The sequence below is a fragment of the Alosa alosa genome, chromosome 5, assembly GCF_017589495.1.
Source record: "Alosa alosa isolate M-15738 ecotype Scorff River chromosome 5, AALO_Geno_1.1, whole genome shotgun sequence".
NCBI classification, from domain to species: domain Eukaryota; kingdom Metazoa; phylum Chordata; class Actinopteri; order Clupeiformes; family Clupeidae; genus Alosa; species Alosa alosa.
Window position 1 is genome coordinate 35,239,613 of NC_063193.1, and position 19,245 is coordinate 35,258,857.

General features: G+C 45.1%; 1 protein-coding gene across 9 annotated transcripts in view; it reads left to right on the forward strand.

Moving 5' to 3' along the window:
* The first annotated feature begins 572 nt into the window (after positions 1-572).
* Positions 573-19,245, forward strand: part of brd3b (bromodomain containing 3b) — a 28,389-nt gene continuing 9,716 nt past the window's right edge. For 2 of the 9 annotated variants that reach the window (XM_048242561.1, XM_048242569.1), the window contains exons 1-10: positions 573-918; positions 2,080-2,444; positions 3,545-3,682; positions 5,864-6,008; positions 7,345-7,553; positions 13,626-14,018; positions 14,304-14,432; positions 14,653-14,859; positions 17,846-17,914; positions 18,748-18,968. In XM_048242561.1, coding sequence (XP_048098518.1) covers positions 2,244-2,444; positions 3,545-3,682; positions 5,864-6,008; positions 7,345-7,553; positions 13,626-14,018; positions 14,304-14,432; positions 14,653-14,859; positions 17,846-17,914; positions 18,748-18,968 — 1,712 coding nt within the window. In that variant the 5' untranslated portion in view covers positions 573-918; positions 2,080-2,243. Of the gene's footprint in view, positions 926-1,001; positions 1,409-2,061; positions 2,445-3,544; positions 3,683-3,739; positions 3,775-5,863; positions 6,009-7,344; positions 7,554-13,625; positions 14,019-14,303; positions 14,433-14,652; positions 14,860-17,845; positions 17,915-18,747; positions 18,969-19,245 lie in introns of those variants that run through there. The other 7 variants (XM_048242564.1, XM_048242568.1, XM_048242566.1 and 4 more) reach the window with 7 other exon arrangements.

Sequence of the window (19,245 nt, forward strand, 5' to 3'; positions counted from 1 at the left end):
GTGCCTCTTATCTTCTCCCCTGTCTCATAGCAGAGAGTAAAGGCTGAACACTCATATGAGCCCAGATACTCAACTATAGCACAGGTGGCTTTTTCACTGCTGGCTGTAGCCTACAGGTGAGAAGACAGCATCTCTGCTGCACCCCCCGTGGAGCAGTGAGTAGGACTACTAGCAATATTGAGGAGTTGTACAATATGTACAAAGTTGTTGTACATTAAAGACATTTAATAATTTATTTTATTCGTTGTTGATTCAAACAATTCCTACTTAACCTACGGGTGGACCTGGTGTAGCTTTCTCAAGGCAGAAAGATCTCATATTAGGTAGGCCCTACTCTAATTTGCATAAACAAACGCAAATGCAAGATGCTGAGGTGTAGGGTAATTAGACGGCATCGAGCCGATTATTACCCCTGGACTACAGCAAACGGCTACGTCCCTGATGACACGGCTTCGTAATGAGCCACAGAGTCCACAAAGCTGTTTACCTAGCAGTTGAATTGCATTTTGGGACATGCAGTCTTCTTCATTTTAAACCAGCCCACCCACAGCCGCCGACCGAGGAGCACAACGCGCCTGTCCAGTGCTTAAAAGATATTTTAGCAACTGTGTCTTTCTAACTGTGACCAAATTAATGTCCTCCTTACACATGACGGTGTTTTTCATTAGATACTGTGGAGCACGAGGATGAATGGTACAGACACGAAAGATTTCCAAAAATGTATAGCCGGGGTATGGGCACGCGAACCAATTATTTGCACAACAATGACCATGATACCGTGCGACATCTGCGCATGGGCACGGGACTATTCAACTACAGTCGACCCAACCATCTATTATGCTTCTTCGCTGCAATAAAAGCTACCTGAAAGACTGCAAGCAAAACGCTACCGGAACCACTTCGGGGGAAAGTAATAAAGTAAAACGTATATATTTATGATTCGTGCTTTTGGTTTCAATTTTAACTGTTCCATCTTTGAGTGGTTAAACGTACACTTAGCTAACACAGCAACCTGCTCTAAGAAGATAGCCGCTCAGAGTCGCTCTGATGCTCGGTGCTTTGCAACAATGTAACAAAGCGTACTTTCATCCCCTAGCTGCAAATGTGCTAAGTTTAAAGGAAGCCGAAATGTTCACCTAGACATTGTAACGCTTAATTGTGGACGCAGATGTATTTCTACCACCATGGATTTCAAATTAGCCCGCTAAGTAGCTAGCTGGTCGGCATGCACACAATGGCTCTCGTTAGAGAGCGAGCGATATGGAATGGTTTGCTGGCTCGAAGACAGCGTTATCTAGTTAGCTAGCTAACAGTAGCGACTATTGCTAGCTGGCTAACTAGCTTATGAGATCGTCTGCATTCCAGACTGGAGGTCCTATCTGTTCACTGCCCGCCATCTTTTAAAGAAGTAAATGCCGAAAGAAGTAGCCGTGGGGCTGTTTGTTGCATTCATTTAATCGTAATGTTTTACGTGGTATCTTCTCTGGGAATACATAGCTAATCGTGTTGGTAGCTAGTTGGCTAGCGTTACATCCAAGCGAGTTGGTGTAACTCTGAACAAGTAGCTAACGACGTTTTACGTTCACGTGGCTAGACGTAGCGTAAAACTTGAGTTGTGTTAAACAGTCAGTTTCTCCAGAAACATGGCCGTATTATTAACATCTAAAACGTCTAACTTCACCGGGGTAATCAGAAGCTTCTGTAAAGTTATGTTCTGCACGCTGTTGCATGTGTGCACCCTGTGATGACTAGAAACCAATTTGTCCCAGACACAGGAAGGAGAGTGCCGGAGACAATGTGTTTAGCGCTTTAATTTGTTAATTATCAAAACTTCCTGAAGTCCATGTCTAACTGTCGAGCATGTACACACTGGTTGCAGTGAGATGTTTATAATAGCACTTTAATTAAGCACACAGGTTGAAATTAATTATGCAAATGGTCACTTCGCTGGCATGGCATGCAATCATGTATGGCGTATACAGTACATTAGCCAGGTGTAAAACTGTTTTGTCTTTGAAATGAACACAGAGGTGTGCTATGTTGTCCCATAACTGAACTTAGTTGTGTGTGTGTGTTTAGTAGAGTGCAGACACCCATCTCTGAGATGGGATGTGTGGATGCAGGGGGCCTTAAGGAGCAGACCCCACCACGACACTGCGCCCACTGATAACTAACCCGGACCCTCCAGACGTCGCCGCAGAGCCCCCTCAGGACAGTCGCGCTCGTCCTGTTCCCCGGACAACATGTCGGGCGAGGCCCCCGCCGCCCAGACGCCTCCCCCGATAACCAACCCCCCGCCTCCCGAGGTGACCAACCCCACCAAGCCCGGACGCAAGACCAACCAGTTGCAGTACATGCAGAATGTGGTGGTGAAGACTCTGTGGAGGCATCAGTTCGCCTGGCCCTTCTACACGCCTGTAGATGCCATCAAACTGAACCTGCCTGTGAGTAGGACATGGAACTCTCTGCTGCATGCGCCCCGGGGGATTATGGGTACTTTGTGTTGAACGCATGCTGGCCATACTGTGTATTTGCAGAACACAAACCCTGAGTCTAAAAACATGGACATCCGTAAACCCCGAGAGTTGTGTTAAACAGCCAGCCAGTCTGAAAACATGGACATTCGTAAGCCCTGAGAGTTGTGTTAAACAGCCAGCCAGTCTGAAAACATGGACATATTCCTTTATTGGGAATGCAGCCAGGTTGGTATGCACTAACCTGAAAGTCGAGGGTTCCATTCACTGTTGTACCCTCGAGGAAGGTCCTTTAACCCGGAGTTGCTCCAGTCGCTAGCAGCCCCTTTACTCTGTTGAGACTGGCTGGGTTTGACTCCTGAGCAGCAGTGCTGTAGTGTCTGTTGTGCCCTTGAGGAAGGCACTTTAACCCTGAGTTGCTCCAGTGACACTGGCTCTGCATTTTATTAATATCTGTAAGTCATTTGGGATAAAAGCGTCAGCCAAATAAGTGAAGACTAAAGATAATCCACCAGAGATAATCCTAGCAGACTAACTGCACCAGGGTGAACTAAAGATAATCCTAGCAGACTAGCTTCACCAGGGTGAATTAAAGATAATCCTAGCAGACTAACTTTACCAGGGTGAACTAAAGATAATCCTAGCAGACTAACTTCCTAGCAGACTAGCCTCACAAGGGTAAACTGCTCTACAGTTCGGTTCTGCAAACTGTTGCGTATGTGCTCCATGGAATTTCTACAAACCAGCTTGACCCTTGACCCTTGACCCTCTGCTGCATGTTACCCTGGGGATTCTGGGTACTGTGTTGAAAGCCTGTTTCCCTGGGGATTCTGGGTACTGTGTTGAAAGCATGCAGGCTGCATGTTACCCTGGGGATTCTGGGTACTGTGTTGAAAGCATGCAGGCTGCATGTTACCCTGGGGATTCTGGGTACTGTGATGAAAGCATGCAGGCTGCATGTTACCCTGGGGATTCTGGGTACTGTGATGAAAGCATGCAGACTGCATGTTGTGGATTTACAGAACACAAACCTCTTCTCTTTCTTTTTGTGTTGTTACCCTTCAATGTAGGATTACCACAAAGTGATCCGGAACCCGATGGACATGGGGACGATTAAGAAACGACTAGAGAGCAATTACTACTGGACAGCGGGGGAGTGCATGCAGGACTTCAACACTATGTTTACCAACTGTTACATTTATAATAAGGTAACACTTCAACACTATGTTTACCAACTGTTACATTTATAATAAGGTAACACTTCAACACTATGTTTACCAACTGTTACATTTATAATAAGGTAACACTTCAACACTATGTTTACCAACTGTTTCATTTATAATAAGTGAAGTCAGTTTTATTTGTATAGCGCATTTAACATGCACAGAGTGCAACCCAAAGCGCTCCACATATAAGACATTGTCATTGACACATAGACTATCAAAGACAATAGATGCCGGACGGAGTGGCGTAGTTGCCAGCGTACCCGTGACACCAAGACATAGCTGCTACATTTAAGAAATAACAAACACAAAAGATGCCGGACGGAGCGGTGTAGTCGCCAGCTTACCCGTGACACCGAGACATACAAGACAGACAACAAACAAATTAATAAATAAAATAAATAAAAATTAAAAATAAAATTAGTCAAATTTCCAACCGGCTGAAAATGTCCAAGGGCAATGATGACTCGCGTGAAACTGGGCACAGCTGTGTCTCCACAACCAATGCAACGCCAACAAAGTTCTTTACAACTGACCAACCCGGTGAACTCACTGGCAGTCTGGAGATAACGTTAACGTTAGGCCTTGTTAGTCTGGAGATCACTGGAAGCATAACAGTCCAAAGTCGTAGGTGATCTTGTAGATCAGCAACTCGGTGGACTTTTAACAGCGACAGTTTGTTGGTCCGTGATGCAGAGTTCTTCAACGTTAACGTTAGTCTGCTCAATCCAGACTCCAGGCAGTTGGCATGGCAGCGCACAGGTCAGAAACAGCTCGACGGCCTCGGCAGATCTTTCGCAGAGTAGCTCCAGCTGCTGTACCGAGAAATCCCCTCGACCAGACAGTGAAGTGCCTCACCGGCTCACAGATGGATGGGAAGGATGTCAGAGGCCCAGGGCAAAAGCTAGCCATAGCAAGCTCCCAATGGACAAACGTTAACGACATCAGCCGACTTGGAACAGTAAAAAGGACTAAGAGAATAACATGAAAACTATCAAAAATAACGTAAATAAAGACAGAAAACATTTAACTAGACAAATCAATACAAAAAATAAACATGACATTACATAAAATTACGAACATTACATAAAAACAAACAAAAACATGATGCCAGACGGAGCGGCGTGTCTCGCTAGCGTCCCCGTAACCTAGCAATAAGGTACTGTAACATTTCAACACTATGTTTACCAACTGTTTCATTTATAATGATTATGGTATTTAGCTTTTGTCCAAAGCGATATACAAATAACAACAATACAAAGTTAAATTTAAAGGTAAACTATTTAAAAAGTTGGTAAGACTCCATTAAGGAAAAAGCTGAGAGCTTTTGCACACCTCCTTGGGACGGGTGCGTTGGAGAAGGACCACAGGGTCACCAATATCAAAGGTGCGTCAGAGAAGGACCACAGGGTCACCAATATCGAAGGTGCGTCGGAGAAGGACCACAGGGTCACCAACATCAAAGGTGCATCGGAGAAGGACCACAGGGTCACCAATATCAAAGGTGCGTCGGAGAAGGACCATAGGGTCACCACAGGGTCACCAATATCAAAGGTAGGTCGGAGAAGGACCACAGGGTGACCAACATTAACACCAACACTGTGGGCCAAGTTAAACCTCGTTTGCGCTCCAGCATCGGAATCAGGGTAAGCAACGGGGTGATGAGTGTCAGAAGGCATAGGTATCCTCTATCCCTCAGTAAGCTACCCGTCAAGTTCTCCTGTAATTGCACATATTGCTCAAGTTAGAGCCTACACATTAATTAGCCTGTAGTGGATCTGATAATATTCTAATAAGGTATAGGCCTAATGCACCCTGTTCAAATGTGTTGCTGAAGATAGATTCCTGGTACATCCTGGCATCGTGTACTGTTAAATGTAAAAGTTGGTATTGTTTTCGTAGTTGTCATTAAGTAAGTTGTTGCCATTGTTATGTAAGTTGTTGCCATTATTATGATTTGACATTTAGTTGATTTTACTATAAACTGTTGCTTTTAATGCTACTGTGATGTTGATTGTCATGCTGTGTTTGTAAGTTGCTTCAGATAAAAGTGTCTGCAGAAACGCAGTACCATGAAACGTGCAGGTTAATGCCCAGTGTCCCCTGTCTATCTGTCCCCCCCTGTCCCCTGACCCCTGTCCTCTGACCCCTGTCCTGTGTTTGCAGCCCACGGACGACATAGTGCTGATGGCGCAGGCTCTGGAGAAGATCTTCCTGCAGAAGGTGGCGTCCATGCCCCAGGAGGAGGTGGAGCTGCTGCCCCCGCCGCCCAAAGGCAAGAGCCGCAAGCCGGGCGCTCCGCCCAGCGCAGGTGAGCGCACAGCCGCCAGGTGTACCGAGGGGCGTCAGCCCCGAGTCTCTCTCAGCCAGGTGTGCCGAATCTCTCAGCCAGGTGTGCCGAGGAGGGTCAGCCCCGAGTCTCTCTCAACCAGGTGTGCCGAGGGGGGTCAGCCCCGAGTCTCTCTCAACCAGGTGTGCCGAGGGGGTTCAGTCCCGAGTCTCTCTCAGCCAGGTGTACCGAGTCTCTCTCAGCCAGGTGTGCCGAGGGGCGTCAGCCCCGAGTCTCTCTCAGCCAGGTGTGCCGAGGGGGGTTCAGCCCCGAGTCTCAGCCAGGTGTGCCGAGGGGGGTTCAGCCCCGAGTCTCAGCCAGGTGTGCCGAGGGGGGTTCAGCCCCGAGTCTCAGCCAGGTGTGCCGAGGGGGGTCAGCCCCGAGTCTCTCAGCTAGATGTGCCGAGTCTCTCTCAGCCAGGTGTGCCGAGTCTCTCTCAGGGACTGAGGCGTGAGATGGGCTCTGCCGCTCATATAAAGTCATTCACAGGGAGGTGCTTTTAATCTTTCAGAAGTCTCTTTGTATTATTTATTATATATTTATCTGAACGTAGAGACTGCTTATGAATCTTTGTACCTACAGTTCATGGAGATAAGCTGTGTGTTGTTGAATGTCTAGCTATGTAGGTTTGGGTTTGTACCTACAGTTCATGGAGATAAGCTGTGTGTTGTTGAATGTCTAGCTATGTAGGTTTGGGTTTGTAGCTACAGTTCATGGAGATAAGCTGTGTGTTGTTGAATGTCTAGCTATGTAGGTTTGGGTTTGTAGCTACAGTTCATGGAGATGAGCTATGTGCTGTTGAATGTCTAGCTGTGTAGGTTTGGGTTGCTGCATGTGCACCCTTGTGCAAAGGTGACTGAGTCCATTTCTCCAAAAGGAAAGAAATGATGATCTAATGAAATTCTGATAAAGAGAAATCTCCCTCTGTTTATTAAACATACACTATGCAGGTTTAGGTGTTAAAGGTACACTATGCAGGTTTAGGTGTTAAAGGTACACTATGCAGGTTAAGGTATTAAAGGTACACTATGCAGGTTTAGGTATTTTTGGCGACTGTAGAGTTCCCTCTAAAGTCGCTGTGTATTTATATGTTACTCTGCTGTTGTAAATTGTAAATGCTATTGTAAACTTCTCGTGACTAATCCCCCCTCTACACAATGCAAATGCTTTTGTTGTGGAGGTGAAGGATTAACAACAGGCAGAAACGATCTCCAAAGAGCTATATCTATTGATGAAGATGTGTTTGGTTGTTCCTGCAGAGACCTCGGCTTGTTTAATAAATTGTGTGTGATGAAGATGTGTTTGGTTGTTCCTGCAGAGACCCCGGCTACGGTTGCTACGGGCGTGTCCTCCGGGTCGCCCTCTTCGTCCTCATCGCCCACTCAGACGTCCCAGACGCCGGTCATCGCCGCCACGCCCGTCGCCGCCACGCCCGTAGCCGTAGCAACCATCACCTCCAACATCCAGGCCACGCCCCCAGCGGCCGCCATGATGCCTGTCGTCCCCTCAGCGCAGCCCGTCGTCAAGGTGAGTCCGAGAGACTGGGCCAATCAGAGAGGGAGGAGGGAGGGAAGAAGGCGAGCCAGACCAATCAGAAGCCCCTGTTATACATGCACTGTATGTGTGAACACAATGTCTCAATTACCGTATTTTACCTGGAAATCACCATATTTTATCTGGAAATCACGTGGGTCAGACACTACCAGCCCCCTAGTACTGGTGAGCGCATATCTGAACACAGACGTAAAGCACAGGTAGATTCACCTAGTAATAATAAAATAAAAATAATAATAATAATAATAATAATAAACTTTATTTGTATAGTACCTTTCATACACAGAACGCAGCTCAAAGTGCTTTACATTTAACATTTAACACAATAATAGAGAATAAAAAATAATAATAATAATACATTATATAGGCTTTGCTAACAAATGCTTAGGCCCCGTTGATTTGGACTCTAAGCGGTTAGCCGTAGTATGTTCTTAGTATTTGTTGTGATTATATGAATTTATATACAGATGTTTATGGAACACAACGACCGGAAAAACTGGCACCCTTACCCCCTATAAGCACGCCATATGGCAACAATGGCAAGGAAAAACTCCCATATTCCTAGAAGAAACCTTGAGCAGAACCCGACTTAATAGGGGGAGCCCATCTGCTTCTGGCTGGCTGCAGCTCTAATAGCAGCAGTCAAGTGTAGAATAATCTGAAAAAGTAGTCTACAAGATGAGTTAACGAAAAGCTCTCATATATAGCTTATGTTTTCAGGTTTTTTTCCCACTGAACTCGCCTACTCGATGTGCAGAGGCAGGGTGTTCCATAGTTTTGGTGCGTAATGGATAAAAGCAGCTTCTCCACTTTACTTGCTAGTGAGGGGATATCTGAACTCAGCAGTTAAAGCACCTAGTGAGTAGGGGTCGACCAATTATCGGCCTGGCCGATATTTAGCATTTTTATAATAATCGGTATCGGTCATTTTTTCCACCGATAAGCCGATATTGAAATGGATAAAGAAGGAAACGCGCTATTTTGTCTGTAAAGCGTCTCTCACTCCCTGCATTTACTACTCTGTGGTCAAGAGCATTGTCCCGCCCACTACACCGTCTACACCCACAAACTCGGGTGCTGCGCGTCAGGAGTTCTCTGCCTCCGCCTTGTTCGTTAATTGTGAATAACGGGCACCTCGGCGGACATAGTACAGACAAGTCCTAAATTATGCGATAGAGAACATCAAAAAGTCTAATTGCTCCTTTTTGAAACGGACTGTCAGAAAAGATTACATGCACCAAGGGCCAACTGACCTGAACAAAATCGCGTTATGAGCTGGCTATTAACGTGCCTTTTAGGCTCTCAAAAGTGTAGCTTATAGCCTACACATGGACACAAATTGCATGCTTAAATAGCCTAAGAACTATTTTAAAACTGTTTTGTTAAACTATTCAACCGTAACACTTGCCATCACGCATGCACCTCTTCCTCTCCCTCTCCCTCTCTCGTGCACTCACACACACGATGGCAAAGCATCCTCTTTGTGACAGGTCCCTTAACAAGCTCATAGTCCATTGTGCAGGCCTACTCTATGAAAATAATCACTCAGCTCTTGGATTAACATGATACCAAGGATTAACACTTGCAAAGTGATGCAAGTTGATAGACAATTGTGTATCAAAAGAAGAAAGAAAAGTTTGCATAATTTTAATTAAATTTTTGCAGCATATAGCCTTTTACTATCTACCCCCTTTTTGACAACTGACATATCGGTTTTACATATCGGTTATTGGCCTCCTGTTTTGGTAATAATTGATATCGGTATCGGCCCTGAAAAAACCATATCGGGCGATCCCTACTAGTGAGGGGATATCTGACCACAGACGGGTGAAGCATGGTGCACCTAGTGAGGGGATATCTGAACTCCGCCGTTAAAGCACCTAGCAGTGTTTCCCATACATTGACTAATCTGTGGCGGGGCGCCACGAAATAAAAATTGGCCGCCACACATAAATATTCTATGTTTAATTTAAATTAAATTAAATTTAAGATCAGATCCTTGCATTGCCATTGAGCTGCGCTTTTTACGCACGCAGCCTTTCCTTGTCCCGCCCTGCTCTCTCTCGTATCCCCCTGCCCCTCCTCTGCATGTGCATTTAACAAAATATTCCCGATTGTTAAATGATTGTTGTTGCCACATAGAAGCATTACATAGAAGATGTCTGGCTAAATTGCTATTAAATCCGCTTAGCATCGTGACCATGCTGCACAAATTTGTTCAAAACTGCTGCATTGACGTTAACTCTGCTAAGATCTTATCACAACATAGTAGGCTACATTGAAGAGACTAAGTTAAGTTATGCAATCAAGCAGTATCTCAAAGCTAACGTTAAAATACTGTTTGGATGTCGAATTTAGCATGCTTAGCCTACTTACAGCTGCTTGTCAATTTCGTTGAAGGGCTCATTTTATTGACTCTGAATGTTTGCAAAATCCCGATGTAAATGGAAAAGTGTTTTCCAAAATTCAAAAGTGCTTGTCCCAAGGAGAAGTACAAACCTTTATTTTAACTATGTAGGAAACGTTATGAATTGCATCCACACATCAGCAGTGACAGGCACTCAATTAGACCGATACAACCCCCCCCCCCTTGTCCAAGTCAGCTACCGCCACAAATTGAATCAAATTCTGTGGGAAACACTGACCTAGTGAGGGGATATCTGAATAAAGCACCTAGTGAGGGCATATCTGACCACAGACGGGTAAAGCATGGCATGGGTAGACTCACCTAGTGAGGGGATGTGGTGAGGTATCCCCTTGGCTTAACTGTAGCCAATATAAGTTTATGACTTATTCATGATCAATTTCATCCATTAATTCTTGTTCATGATAGACTATAGATATTTATCCATAAGGAAATGGAGGTGTCCAATAGCTTATACATATCATACATACACATAGGCACACAGACATATGACATCCTCGCACACATACATACTACAAAAAAACAAAGGAAGATATTAGTAGTGTGCCTTTACAGTAAAGATCTCAGTAGTGCCCTTGCAGTAAAGATATATTAGTAATATTGGTAGTGCCCTTACAGTAAAGATATCAGTAATATCAGTAGTGGCCTTACAGTAAAGATATTAGTAGTGCCCTTACAGTAAAGATATCAGTAGTGCCCTTACAGTAAAGATATTAGTAGTGCCCTTACAGTAAAGATATTAATAATATCAGTAGTGGCCTTACAGTAAAGATATTAGTAGTGCCCTTACAGTAAAGATATTAGTAATATCAGTAGTGGCCTTACAGTAAAGATATTAGTAGTGCCCTTACAGTAAAGATATCAGTCGTGTAGTGTCCTTACAGTAAAGATATCAGTAGTGTCCTTACAGTAAAGATATCAGTAGTGCCCTTACAGTAAAGATATTAGTAATATCAGTAGTGGCCTTACAGTAAAGATATTAGTAGTGCCCTTACAGTAAAGATATCAGTCGTGTAGTGTCCTTACAGTAAAGATATCAGTAGTGTCCTTACAGTAAAGATATCAGTAGTGTCTTACAGTAAAGATATCAGTAGTGCTCTTACAGTAAAGATATCAGTAATATCAGTCTTACAGTAAAGATAACAGTAATATCAGTAGTGCCCTTACAGTAAAGATATTAGTAGTGCCCTTACAGTAAAGATAACAGTAGTGTAATGCCCTTACAGTAAAGATATCAGTAGTCCTTACAGTAAAGATATCAGTAATATCAGTAGTGCCCTTACAGTAAAGATATTAGTAGTGCCCTTACAGTAAAGATATCAGTAGTGCTCTTACAGTAAAGATATCAGTAGTGCTCTTACAGTAAAGATATCAGTAGTGCTCTTACAGTAAAGATATTAGTAATATCAGTAGTGTCCTTACAGTAAAGATATCAGTAGTGCTCTTACAGTAAAGATATCAGTAGTGCTCTTACAGTAAAGATATCAGTAGTGCTCTTACAGTAAAGATATTAGTAATATCAGTAGTGCCCTTACAGTAAAGATAACAGTAGTGTAATGCCCTTACAGTAAAGATATTAGTAGTGCCCTTACAGTAAAGATAACAGTAGTGTAATGCCCTTACAGTAAAGATATCAGTAGTCCTTACAGTAAAGATATCAGTAATATCAGTAGTGCCCTTACAGTAAAGATATTAGTAGTGCCCTTACAGTAAAGATATCAGTAGTGCCCTTACAGTAAAGATATCAGTCGTGTAGTGCCCTTACAGTAAAGATATCAGTAGTGTCCTTACAGTAAAGATATTAGTAATATCAGTAGTAGCCTTACAGTAAAGATATCAGTAGTGCCCTTACAGTAAAGATAACAGTAGTGTAGTGCCCTTACAGTAAAGATATCAGTAGTGCCCTTACAGTAAAGATATCAGTAGTGTAATGCCCTTACAGTAAAGATATCAGTAGTGCCCTTACAGTAAAGATATCAGTAGTGCCCTTACAGTAAAGATATCAGTAGTGTAATGCCCTTACAGTAAAGATATCAGTAGTGCCCTTACAGTAAAGATAACAGTAGTGTAATGCCCTTACAGTAAAGATATCAGTAGTGCCCTTACAGTAAAGATAACAGTAGTGTAATGCCCTTACAGTAAAGATATCAGTCGTGTAGTGCCCTTACAGTAAAGATATCAGTAGTGTCCTTACAGGAAAGATATTAGTAATATCAGTAGTAGCCTTACAGTAAAGATATCAGTAGTCCTTACCGTAAAGATGTCAGTAGTGCCCTTAAAAGATGTCAGTAAAAGTGCCCCTTACAGTAAAGATATCCCTTTACAGTAAAGATAACCCCCTTGCCCTTACAGTAAAGATATCAACGTGTTACAGTGTAATGCCCCTTACAGTAAAGATATCAGTAGTGCCCTTACAGTAAAGATAACAGTAGTGTAATGCCCTTACAGTAAAGATATCAGTAGTGCCCTTACAGTAAAGATAACAGTAGTGTAATGCCCTTACAGTAAAGATATCAGTAGTGCCCTTACAGTAAAGATATCAGTAGTCCTTACAGTAAAGATATCAGTAGTGGCCTTACAGTAAAGATATTAGTAGTGCCCTTACAGTAAAGATATCAGTAGTGCCCTTACAGTAAAGATATCAGTAGTGCCCTTACAGTAAAGATATATAGCTCCATACCACAGCAATATATAGTGCGCCATGTTAGCATTATTAATCATCATTATTGAGCCTATATTGTGCTCCATGCCACGTAAGGGATAATGTATAGAACGCTGGTCATTATTGGGAAAATAAGTCCCGACAGGGTGAACCGGACCCCAACGCGCCAGCGGAGTATGTGAAGAGTTTGGTTCATAAACGCTATTTGGTTCCTAAACGCTATATCCACCATTTTAATGCATTCGGTCGGGGTTCGAACCGGCAACCCTCCGGTTACAGGTCCGAAGTGCTAACCAGTAGGCCACGGCTGCCTTATCTATACTGAATCAAAACAACACGAGCAATTTGATTGATATTACCAGAAATACACAATTAAATAGCATGACTTTTTTTAATGTTTGTAAAAATGGATATACTCCAGGTATGAAGAACTACCACCCGTGTAATGTCTGTGTGTAAGGTTCATATGTCCACTCCGTTTGAGTTCGGGAGTCGGGACCTAATGTGGACGTTGTCCGGACGTTGTCCGGAGGTCATGTCTGAAAACAGTTAGAGGGGAGAGGAAAGATTGATAAGCTCAGCCAATGGCGAGATGGAGGCTCCCCTTATTACTGCCTGTTGTGAGGCTCCTGAGGGATCCGAGGAGAAGAAACGCTGGCCTAGTTTAGAAAAGCAGGATTGTTACTGAAGGCCCTTTTCCTGAAAGTGGAGTGTTTCCCTCTTGGTGCCGCAGATCGTACTCGACCAATCAGGAGTGTTTTTCCTCTTAGTGCCGCAGATCGTACTCGACCAATCAGGAGTGTTTCCCTCTTGTTGCCGCAGATCGTACTCGACCAATCAGGAGTGTTTCCCTCTTGTTGCCGCAGATCGTACTTGACCAATCAGGAGTGTTTCTCTCTTAGCATGGCGTGTATTTGCAGTGTTGGTGCTGATTGGTGGGTTTGCGTTCCCTCTGCAGAAGAAAGGCGTGAAGCGGAAAGCAGACACGACCACGCCCACCACCTGCGCCATCACGGCCAGCCGAAGCGAGTCGCCTACGGGCGTTGGCACGGTAACGCCGCCCGACGCCAAGCTGGGCAAAGTGGCGTCGGCGGCGCGGCGCGAGAGCACCGGGCGACCCATCAAGCCGCCGCGGAAGGACCTGGAGGACGGCGACCTGCTGCAGCACGCCAGTAAGCGCGGCAAGCTGACGGAGCAGCTCAAGCACTGCGACGGCATCCTGCGCGAGATGCTGTCCAAGAAGCACGCCGCCTACGCCTGGCCCTTCTACAAGCCCGTGGACGCCGAGGCGCTCGAGCTGCATGACTACCACGACATCATCAAGCAGCCCATGGACCTCAGCAGCGTCAAAGTACACACACACACACAAGCACGCACACACACACACACAAGCACATACACACACACACAGACAGACACAGACAGACACAGACAGACACAGACAGACACAGACCATGGACCTCAGCACCGTCAAAGTACACACGCCTGGCACACGGACACCACACACACACACACACATGCCACATGCCCACATTCCTCTACTAGACACAGTGCTGTCCAAACATCACGTGCCATACACAACACAACTGCAACATGGGAACTGAACTAAGTGCTGCACGTTGTCTTGCCTCCACAGAAAAAGATGGATGGCCGCGAGTACGTAGACGCCCAGAGCTTTGCTGCAGATATCCGGCTAATGTTCTCAAACTGCTACAAATATAACCCACCAGATCATGAGGTGGTAGCCATGGCAAGGAAGCTTCAGGTAAGATTCAGATTCAGCTTTTGCTGCCAGAAGACGTTTGTGCTTTCAGCATCTGCGGCTGGGTTTACGGAACAATATCTGTGTGTGTGTCTGTGTCTGTCTGTATTCCTGTGTGTCTGTCTGTCTGTGTGTGTGTCTGTTTTCCTGTGTGTGTGTCTGTCTGTATTCCTGTCTGTCTGTCTGTCTGTGTGTCTGTTTTCCTGTGTGTGTGTGTGGTCAGGATGTGTTTGAGATGCGTTTTGCCAAGATGCCGGACGAGCCAGCGGAGCCCACGTCTCCGAGCGGTCTGGCGTCGGGGGCGGGGCTGGTCAGCAAGAGCACGGTGAGCAGCGAGAGCAGCGCTGACTCGTCCAGTTCGGACTCGGACTCCGAGGAGGAGCGCGCCACACGCCTGGCCGAGCTGCAGGAACAGGTGGGTGCCCAACAGGTGGGTCCCCCATCCAGCCGCGGACAACCAGCCCAGATACACACACACACACACACACACACACACACACACACACACAACCAGCCAAGATCCACACACACACACACAACCAGCCAAGATCCACATGCACACACACACACATACGCGCGCACACACACACACACACACACACACACACACACACACACCACACACCTCACACACCAGCTGGCACTCACACACCTGCAGCGCACACACACACACACACAATCAGCCAAGATATCCACACACACACACACAACCAGCCAAGATCCCCACACACACACACCAGAGTTTCCGCTAGAAAAAAATGGTGCCGGTCAAAGTGACCGGCAAAGGTTTCGTTTTCCGGACATTTTGATGATATGCGATACCCCTTAAAGGAATTATCCGGAGTAAAATGCACTTTAGATGATTGGGGGTACATCCGTTGAGTTGACATCAAAATCATGTCATTCGGATGTGTTTTGAGAGAGTTCGATTGTACCGTTTTCAGTCAAAACTTCGTAGCCTGGAAGTGAGCAGGGCATATCAATTTAAGCTACAAAAGCGTATTTTTATACCTCTTCTACAGTTCCAAACAACATAACACTTACGTGGTAGTGAGTAGAGGGTTCCTAAAGCCAAACCAAAGTATCCCGAGGTCTCTATGTGGTTGGATAGAGAGTCCAGAATGAATTTCATCAAGCCAGTACCTTTCCGGAAATGTTGCCATCTTTGCTGCCATCTTAAGGGGAAAGTCCGTAGGAGTCGATTGCTGAGTGTGTTGTAACACGCTCTGGAAATTCACAATTTCGTCACCGTTTTTAAAAAAAATAAAAAAATAGTCCAGTATTTCTTCCGAAATTGAAATGAGGTTGTATGGACTGGACTATGTTGTTTTTGTTTTTTTTTTTTACGGCGGGTAAATTGTGAATTCAAGCCGCAGTTTGTAACACACTCAGCAATCGACACGGATCTTTCCTCGATACCGGTTTGGCTTTGGGACCCTCTACTCACTACCACGTAAGTGTTATGTTGTTTGGAACTGTAGAAGAGGTATAAAAATAGCGTTTTGTAGCGGCGAAATTGATATGCCCTGCTCACTTCCAGGCTACGAGTTTAGACTGAAAACGGTACAATTGAACTTTCTCAAAACACATCCGAATGACATGATTTTGATGTCAACTCAACGTATGTACCCCCAATCATCCGTAAATCGATCTAAAGTGCATTTTACTCCGGATAATTCCTTTAAGGCTATGCCTCTTTATTTGATAACAATAAATGAAGAAATGTTTCCTATTCTGGGAAATGTTTAGTTTCTTTTTTTTTTTGGTCCGCAGTTCAATGATACCCGTTTAATTGTGCGGAAATTATCCGCGGACCAGCAATCTCCCTCGCCGAGGAGGCCCTAACCCTGCAGATCTTAGACAGAGAAAGCATAGGCCTACTGTATGCTTTGGGTACAGAACACAGTTGCATGTCCAGTGTACACGGAGAATGAGTGTCTTGGGCGACGCCAACCCCGCAACTCCACTTCCAACGTCATGATTCCGACAGATACGCCCGACACTTCTGCTTTTTATCTGGTGGTGGTGGAGTTGACCGGACATCTGAGGCTTCAGACGTTACCAATTTATCATCATCCATCGCGTCTGGCCTCTGAAAAAACTTTTAAGGCTAGTCTGCCTGGGCCTGGCCATGTTAAAACCGCCTCACTCATTTGTTTGTTGTTTAACATGGACGTTTTAAGCGTGCGCTTCCTTTTTGAAATGCAGCAGCTATGCGTGTTGTTTAATAGCTTTCAAACGGTACATTTAAAAACATAGCCAGAGGACGTATTGCTTTAATATAGGCTTACATTTTAAGGCTTATTCTCAAATTCAGATTGCGTTAGGGGGACGGGATTATTAGCCAATTTCAATCGGACAATTTGACCGGAGAGATTTCATTTTGTCGGACATTTAATTTTTTTTCCGGCCAATGTCCGGTAATTACCGGACAACGGAAACCCTGACACACACACACACACACACACACAAACACGCACAACCAGCCAAGATCCACACCCAAGGGTGGAGGGACAGGCAGAGAATGCCCCCCCTCTCCCATATATACACACACACACACACATATTCACTCACACCACCTACAGTCTGACTCTCCCCACACACACACACTTGCACCACTTTCAATCTGGCCCTTACTTACACACACACTCTCTCTCTCTCTCTCTCTCTCTCTCTCTCTCTCTCTCTCTCTCACTACATTCAATCTGGCCCACACACACACACTTCCACATGTATATAATATATCTCTATTGTATTTGATGGTTTGTCCTGAAGAGGGGACTCTTAATCTGGCCCTCACACACTCCCCAGAGCGGAAGTTAGCCGTCTCCCGCCTCTGCGCTCAGTGTGGCTCTCTTGGTACATGGCTTGCATGCTGTCATTTCTTCTTTAGGAGTAGAGCTCATGTTTACGTTTAGCTTAACTTGCTATGAGTAGAGCTCATGTTTACGTTTAGCTTAACTTGCTATGAGTAGAGCTCATGTTTACGTTTAGCTTAACTTGTTATGAGTAGAGCTCATGTTTATGTTCTACGCTTAGCGTAACTTGTTATGAGTAGAGCTCATGTTTATGTTTAGCTTAACTTGCTATGAGTAGAGCTCATGTTTACGTTTAGCTTAACTTGTTATGAGTAGAGCTCATGTTCTACGCTTAGCGTAACTTGTTATGAGTAGAGCTCATGCTTAACTTGTTATGAGTAGAGCTCATGCTTAACTTGTTATGAGTAGAGCTCATGTTCTACACTTAGCTTAACTTGTTGTTATGACTTAGTGGAACACACATTAGTTGCATTAGCTGTGTGATCTGATGCTGTAGCTGTTGCTGTCTGTTCGTGTTGTAACTTTAGCGTTGTGATGTTTTTGAGTCTATAACTCTCTTGTCCCCTGATCCTGATCACACTTTGGCTCTTTTACCAGCAAATCACTGTGGAGCACCCCAATGGTAACAGAGCTGGGAAAAAAAACGGGTGTGCCAAACGTTTCCAGGTGATTCTTCTTCCTTCCCGCTCCTCATTTGTGTTGCACCCTGTTGAGCTGAGCTGAGCGGTAGAGGGTTAAAGCTGAGAGGTCAAAGGTCAAGGGGAAGTGACGACACCGTGAGCGTGACGGAGGGGGGCAGAGGGGCCTCTGTAGCAGCAGGGTAGCGGTGGCATGGCTGGTAGCGGTTGGGTTCGGCCAGATTGCTGCGGATCCTGGCCCCGATCTGGCTCTCATCCGGCTCTGATCCGGGCCAGTGGTCTGCCAGAGTACGCAGTGATCTGGCTTAGAGGCATCTAACAGATCTAAGCGTCCGCTTGCCTCCCTCATCTGGGTAATCCTCACTTAGACTCGCTTTCCCAACATGCATCTGTGTGTGTGAGAGTGTGTGTGTGAGAGTGTAATTTGTTTTATGTTAAGTAATTCTGGTGATTTTGCAATTAAGTGGACAGTTACAATTGATACCGTTGTGATTTTATCTTTTTTTTTTCTTTGTTCATATATTTTTATAAAATGGCATCAATAAGGATGAAGTTCCTCCTTATTGCATGCGTCTCAGCTTTAATTGAACAGTAATGTGATTCTCCACACTAACTCCTCAGTCTACTGTGAATCTCATGACTCGAGCAGCCTGATCGAGTGCAGCTGGTCAGGTCTAATTGAGTAGAGCTCATTGATAAACCCCTGAATGGCTGTCCAGTTCAGTGGCATCTTAAAACACACCCCTGCACAGTCCTGCACTTTTTGATGCTTATCGTCATGAGATTATATTAAACTCCCAACCCCCCATGACCCCCAGCTTGGGTTGGCTGTGGCTGACGATCCTCAACCTTTCTCCTCAGCTCAAGGCAGTCCATGAACAGCTGGCTGCTCTGTCACAGGGTCCCGTGAGCAAACCAAAGAAGAAGAAGGAGAAAAAGGACAAGGACAAGAAGAAGAAGGAGAAGAACAAGCTGAAGGAGGACGACAAGAAGCCCAAGGCGGCCAGCCAGCCGGCCAAGCCCAGCCCGCAGAAGAAGACCGCCACCGCGCGCAAGCCCAACAGTACCTCCTCCGGATCCAGGTGCGCACGCACACACTATTATGTACTATGTGCACTAGGTGGTGGTGTAGTGCAGTATGTACTATGTGCACCAGGTGGTGGTGTAGTGCAGTATGTACTATGTGCACCAGGTGGTGCAGTGCAGTATGTACTATGTGCACCAGGTGGTGTTGTAGTGCAGTATGTACTATGTACCTGGTGCACATAGTACATACTGCACCAGGTGGTGTTGTAGTGCAGTATGTACTATGTGCACCAGGTGGTGGTGTAGTGCAGTATGTACTATGTGCACTAGGTG